The sequence below is a fragment of the Protobothrops mucrosquamatus genome, unplaced genomic scaffold, assembly GCF_001527695.2.
Source record: "Protobothrops mucrosquamatus isolate PMUCROS unplaced genomic scaffold, P.Mucros_1.0 scaffold_178, whole genome shotgun sequence".
Lineage (NCBI taxonomy): Eukaryota > Metazoa > Chordata > Lepidosauria > Squamata > Viperidae > Protobothrops > Protobothrops mucrosquamatus.
In genome coordinates this window covers 564,573-571,728 of record NW_015386254.1, presented here as the reverse complement: position 1 = coordinate 571,728, position 7,156 = coordinate 564,573, and the positions used below count along the sequence as shown (strand labels likewise).

The 7,156-nt window shown below is 43.9% G+C and overlaps 1 protein-coding gene across 1 annotated transcript in view; it reads left to right on the top strand.

Annotated features, from left to right (window-relative positions):
• The first annotated feature begins 3,296 nt into the window (after window positions 1–3,296).
• LOC107294276 (ryncolin-3-like) overlaps window positions 3,297–7,156 on the top strand; it is a 12,380-nt gene continuing 8,520 nt past the window's right edge. The window contains exons 1-3 of the mRNA XM_015823502.2: window positions 3,297–3,556; window positions 4,615–4,830; window positions 6,214–6,343. Coding sequence (XP_015678988.1) covers window positions 3,398–3,556; window positions 4,615–4,830; window positions 6,214–6,343 — 505 coding nt within the window. The 5' untranslated portion in view covers window positions 3,297–3,397. The remainder of the gene's footprint in view (window positions 3,557–4,614; window positions 4,831–6,213; window positions 6,344–7,156) is intronic.

Here is a 7,156-nt window from a genome sequence, read left to right as displayed (position 1 = left end):
GTTGGCAGTGGTCTAAAGTCCATGAGGCTAGTTTCAATGAGGTTAAGGCCTTGCTTACATCCAATGCGGTATTAGCTCATTTTAATGAGAAGCTGCCAGTATGTCTGGCTTGTGATGCTTCCCCCTATGGTGTGGGGGCTGTGCTTAGCCATTTGACAGCTGATGGGACTCAGGTCCCTGTGGCATATTATTCTAGGACCTTATCTGCTGCTGAGCGTAACTATGCTCAAATTGACAAGGAGGCCTTGGCTATTGTGGCTGGAATTAAAAAATTCCATGATTTTATCTATGGCCGCCCTTTTACGGTCTTTACTGACCACAAGCCTTTGCTGGGGTTGTTTACTACGTCCAAACAGACCCCACACATCCTTTCCCCTCGCATGCTGCGATGGTCCATTTTTTTGTCAGCTTATGACTACTCGCTAGTTCACAAACCTGGAAAGGAAATGGGTCATGCTGATGGCCTAAGTAGATTGCCCTTGCCTGCTGTGGAGCCTGCTCCTGCTTCTGCTGTACACATATTGTCCATTCAGGATTTGCCGGAGTCTCCCCTTAACGCTAGGGATGTGGCTGCTGAAACTGCCACTGATCACACGCTTAAACGCGTGCTGACATGGGTGCTGTCAGGTTGGCCTGACAGATGCCCAGAGAGGATTTCCAATGTTTTTAGGTCAAGAGGCACGAGTTGTCCACGTTCAATGGCTGCCTCCTCTGGGGTTCGAGAGATGTGATTCCGGCCTCCTTGAGGTCGAGAATCTTAGTTTCCTTACATGAGGGTCACCCGGGGATTGTCAGGATGAAAGCGCTTGCGCGCAGCCATTTGTGGTGGCCTGGCTTTGATAAAGCCATTGAGGCCCAGGTACATGGGTGTCATGCGTGTCAGCAGTCCAGGCCGGAAATGCCTCAGGCCCCTGTTCATAGGTGGGAGGAAACACACACTCCATGGTCTAGAATACATATAGATTACGCTGGGCCCTTTCAGGGGCAATTCTTCCTGGTTGTTGTAGATAGCCATTCCAAATGGCTGGAGGTTGTGCCTGTGTCATCCACCACTACTGCTAAGACCATCCAGGTGTTGAGAAGCATTTTTGCTGCCCATGGTCTTCCAGATGTCTTGGTATCGGATAATGGTCCTCAATTTACTTCTGCTGAGTTTCAGGTTTTCCTACAAGCCAACATGATTCGCCACACGACTTCAGCTCCGTTCCACCCTTCCACCAACGGTCTGGCTGAACGGATGGTCCGCATCGCCAAGGATGCTCTCAAGAAACTGACTTATGGCAACTGGCATCACAGGTTGGCTGACTTCCTTCTAGCCCATCGTACTACTCCGTGCACTGCCACGGGTAAGTGCCCGGCAGAACTCCGTTGGGGTCGCTGGCTTGTGACTAAATTGGACAGGCTGCACCCGGAGCGAGTAGCTTCACAGGTGTCCCATCCGCGCACACCACGGGTCCTTCACGTGGGTGATCCTGTCTGGACCAGGAATTATGGGCCTGGACACCTCTGGGTCCCGGCTGTGGTCTGCAAGGTCTCAGGACGTCTGTCCTACGAGGTGTCCTTGGACGACAGTCGCGTTCTTCGCCGCCATATTGATCAGCTGCGTGTGAGGCTGGACTCGCCTCGGTTTTCTCCTCTGCCTTCTCTGGGGGGGAGGAGGGGGGAGTGCATTCTGGGGATCAGTATCAGCAGCCAACATTGGCTGTTGAGGACACCATGGGTTCTCAACCCCCAAGTTCCGCAAGTGCTCCGAATAGGAATTCAGGGGGCAGGGGGCAAACATACACCCCCACACTCACTCCAGCCTGGGAGTCACACAGGGAGGTATCCTTGGACCCTATCACTACAGAAAGGAGCCAGGAAAATTACACCCCTTCAGGGAACAAGGAAAGGAGTTCAGAGGGCTCAGAAAGCGTCCTAAGAGACAGGTCGACCAGGTACGGTGAACAGCAGAATCCTGGCCTCCTGAGCCTTGGCGGCGAGCAGGGAGGTCAGGCAACAGTTATAGGACAGCCACAGTGTAATTCACCAAGTGTGGAAAACAATGGTGGGGACCATTCAATCTCCCCAGGTCTGAGAAGGTCGCTATGGGTCAAGGGCCCGCCCAAATACCTTGCAGATTACGTGAGGTGAGCAAGGGTTAGAGGAACCTGGACAAGAGGTCCAGGTTGGTTAGCATAGGAAAAAAGGAGTCAGGGTTCAATTATTCTCAGAACGATAGCACGGCCATTACTTTCCACACTCTGTGCATTTGATGCAAAAGTTGGCAAACACATACTCTACGAGAGGTGGCGTACATTGTGTGCGCCACATTGTTTTATCTAGGGGGGAGGGGTGTTGTGTCCTGAGCCTGCAAAAACAGGCTCGGGACGATGCAAGAGTCCCGGGCATTGCAAAAGCTGCCCGGGACCAGACTGAGTGGCGCCGGCCTTGCGCGCATGCGCGAGGCAGGAAAAGACTGCCTGCCATTAGTTGAGATTGCCCGGGGATCTGGGGGTATAAAAGGAGGCCTGCGTGCCTCTGCTCTTGTTGATTGGTAGTTGTCACAGAGTGAGAATAAAGATCTGTTTAGCAACATGCATTGCCTCTTTCGCCATTATTCTCCGGACTTAACACACATGATCACCATTTATGATCACAGAAGGCTTCTGACAAGCAACGTCAATGGGGGAAACTACATTTGCTTATCTCAGTGTGTGTAGAAGCCAAACATTACAAAGTTCAGAGTGACAGGCAGAGAGTCTGGAAATTCTGCAGGGCAAAATAAAGGGCTAGGAGTTTTCCACACGGTTTTCTTAGTTGTTCTGTGACTGCAGAGATCCTGGGCCATCTTATCATATTGCATGTGCTTTTCTTCTCAGCCTAAAGACCTTTTTCTCCATCTTTCTGTCATTTCTTTCTTCACATATTAGAATGGAAACATCCTTCCTGGTCAAACTACACAGGCTACAGCGAAGGAGATAATGTTAGGATAATTTTTAATATCTTTATTTTGTATAATTCAAGAAAGAATTGATCGTGAGCTATACCTTTCACATGACACTCATCTAGCATGCAAACTCAGGTTTTATTTTTCTGAAATACAGTCACTTAACTCCCTTGAGAACAGGAGGGGTTACTTCAACATCTTCTATCTATGGGATGGGCTCCTAATGAACTATACCTGTACATGCAGGGTTGTCATTATTTGTTCATTATCCTATTGAACTATGATATAATGCATTCTGCTGAGCTTGAACAGTCATTGCCAATCAGATATGGGCATATTAAGTCAGAACATGTAAGGACTTCCTGATTTCTATGTTCATGCAATCATTAAAAGACATCCATATATATAAGAGGCAAGACAACACACACCTCTGGCTCAGAAAGAGAGAGAGAGAGCTGGCAAGGCAAGATGAATCCTTGGGCTGGTTTCCACCTGATTTTTTTCCTGGTTGCTAGTTCTGTGGAGGGACAAGTCTCAAATGATGGTACTGGAGGACTCCAGGACACTGAAGCCACTTGCTGTGCACGTGAGTCCCAGCTGTGTGATCTTTCAGCTTGGTTCTTAGCCTGAGTGGGATGTCTGTGTGCAGGAGCAGAATGTTGGAACTTAGTTTCCCAATAAAGCCAGTTCACGAGAAAAGGAATACTTGCCTCACATTCTTTCTTCTGTTCACAACTACTGTGAGAAACCTAGACACTGCTGATTAGCAGTTTTGCAGGTAAAGAGATGGCTCAGGAACCGTTAAGGGATGGAATCTGGCAGTAGTGAAGTTCTGCTTCATAAGCATTTCTTGAGAATGCTGATGGGATTTAAAGATTGGAGAAAGTTGAGTTGCGATGCTCTTTGAGGGAAACGAGCCCCTTTAAAAGAAGCAGTTTTTAATAATCAATAAGTTGCTTTATAAATGAAAATTATAGATTTAAAGGTTAAATTGGAATATTGATGGGAAACTAAAAATTGGGGAAAAATTAATAACAGGATATAGATTTTTTTACGAAGATTGAATGTAAAAAATAATTAAGATACGTATAAGCTAAAATGTATTGATAAATGTAATAATGATGTTTTTACTGAGTTGATATAATAAGAACTGTATTAGTTTAAATACGAGACAGTAATTGTTAAGGGAAAAAGAGAGGAAATATTTGATGCTGTAACTTGAGATTTGTACTAAAGATTTTGTTATCGCACTATTGATTAACCCAGCCACCACATTGCTTTTTAAATACTTAAATGTAAAATTGGAAAATTAATAAAATATTATAAAAAAGAAAAAGAAAAGACTTTGTAATAGCCAAATAAGAATGGGTTTTGGACTAGTACAACCCATTAACCACAGGCTGAGGATCACTATGATACTGTACATATCATTTCCATATATCAGCATTCGCCAATATGTACCCTCTAAGTGTGGAACTCAAACTCCCATCATCCTCAGCCAGCAAACACAATAGTACTAGAGATGCCTTCTAGGGTTCACCTTTTTCCCTGTAATTATCATGGTGGTTTTTTTTGTTTAATCGCTTTTTACAAGTTATCTCCATTAGTTCATTGCATTACAATAAGCATTTATATTTCTACAACAGAGATTATGGTATTTTCACACTTGGGAACCCTCCACAAAGGTCAACATCTGTCCCAGATATATATTTTCAGAGCAGAACTTGCCTGAACTGACCCACCCAACCCTCCCTATTCTTTCTCTAGAGACAGAAGCCAGAAACTGCAAAGACCTCCTGGAACGTGGGGAGACCCTGACTGGCTGGTACACAATCTACCCAACCAAGGAGAACCCGATGCTGGTTTTCTGTGACATGGAGACAGATGGAGGAGGCTGGTTGGTAAGCTGGAGGGGGAGGAGGAGGAGGAGGAGGAGGAGGAGGAGGAGGAGGAGATAATTATTTACTTGAACATATCAAAACAGAAGAGCAAGAAGCCCAATAAAGTGGGCTCCATGCTCCATTTTTGTTGCAGAATAATAGCAGCTGTTGAGGGGCCCATTAGCCTTCTCTCTTGTCAAGAGACTAGTGGTGGACAATTTGCAGCCCCAAAGTTTATTGAAACCCTCTTGGGATTTGAGCCCAAGGCAGCTTGAAGGTACACTTTCCTGTTATTGTGAGATTGAACAAACTGGAAGCCCTAAAATGGAGCTATCACAGCTCCCAATTCTGTCCATATATGGGATTGGCATTTCCCACTTTGTGGCCCATTGGGAGCCCTCCCTCAGGAAGCCAGCAAGGGAGAAGAACAGCCCTGCCTAGCCTTATTTGCACTTTCCCTTCTCTTGATAACAAGAGAGCTCAGAAGAGAGCCCATCATTGGTAGCTGCAGGGCCATCCAGACACCGACCACTGCCTCCATTCCTTGCAGGGGAAGTTCATCTATTATTCATCTATTATTCCAGTCTGAGTAGGGAATCTTGGGGGAGGAACAAAAAGTTAAGTTGGCATCTTAACTATTTGTAATTTCACCAGCAGACATCTCTGTCTCTGATTTTTTTCACCTAGCTTGGAAATATCCATATTTGCATCTCTCCTGCACTCCTCCCAAGGTCTGCCAGGATTCTCATCTCTAGCAATAAATTTATCACAAAATCTTTATATTAAATAAATTAGGCTGATTGAGTCATCTGTCTAAACCAGGGGTCTTCAAACTTGACCCTTTTATGACTTGTGGACTTCAACTCCCAGAATTCCTCAGCCAGCGTGCCTGGCTGAGGAATTCTGGGAGTTGAAGTCCACAACTCATAAAAGGGCCAAGTTTGAAGACCCCTGGTCTAAACTTACATACTGAGTTTCATGGATCTATGTGGGAGTCTTTGTTCCTCGCCCCAAAATGCTCTAATCGCCACAGCAAACTAGGCATGTTCTTCATGTATCTTTTCAGCATAGGGAACAAACTTTGGATTTGTTTATTGTTTTGTTGATTTAAAACATTTAACTGAGAACACCAGGGTGGTTTTTTTTTAACCCAATGGGCAGCAGGTTAATTTTTGGGGATGATATAAAATATACCTATTTCCAAGACTTGAGGCATTAAAATAGTTTTTTAAGCAGCAAAATACAGTGACATCCAGTCTCAATTGCTACCTAACTATGACGTAGACTCAATTCTATTCCTTTTACAAAACCAGGCTGAAAGGCAATCCCCCACTGGCGTAAGATTAGAAAAGCAGCTTCTCCATCAAGCAGATGCTGAGGTATCACTCCCTTTCTCTCCACCAGCTCTTCCAGAGGCGGCAGGATGGATCTGTCAATTTCTACCGTGACTGGGAATCATACAAGAAAGGATTTGGAAGACAAGGATCAGAATTCTGGTTGGGCAATGATAAGATCCATCTTCTCACCAGCTCTGGTAAGCCCCAAATCCTCTCTTCTACCTGATACTCAGTTTGATATTTTAAATCCATTTATCTAGACATTGCTTATCTTTATCAAAATTAATCTTTAAGGAAAGATGAGTATCAATCTTTCCAGAGTCAGCCCTTCAATAGTACCAGAGGCTCTCTTTGCATCACAGGAACAGAGTAAGCATAAAGCAAACACTCTGATCTGTTTGTGTCAATTCATAAGACTTAACTTCCATTTCCTTCCATAGAGATGAATGGTATATTCCAAATTCATAAATCAAATCTGGGTAAAACAGATGTTCTTTCCTGTAATTTGGAAATTGTCTTGGAGCTTTATGCAGCATGATTCCCCAAGAGGGTTGATCACTAACAGAAGAATAAAATGTTAGAATCAGAATATAATAATAATAATAATAATAATAATAATAATAATAATAATAATAATAATAATAATAATAATAATAATAATAATAATAATAAAAAATTTGGAAGGGACCTTGGAGGTCATCTAGTCCAACCCCCTGCTCAGGCAGGAAACCCTATACCATTTCAGACAAATGGCTATCCAGTCTCTTCTTGTCTTCTTTTTCTGGGGGACCAGGACATCGAGCAGCAATCAGTATTTATTTATTTATTTATTTATTTAATTACATTTATATCCCGCCCTTCTCCTTGCGGACTCAGGGCGGCTAACAATTGGATAAAATACAAACATATAATACACCTATTAAAATTAATTAAAAAGAAATATTTAAACTAATCTGATTAAAAGTAATTAAAACCCCTTTAAAATCCCTTAGGCCAGTCCCGCAAGCTGG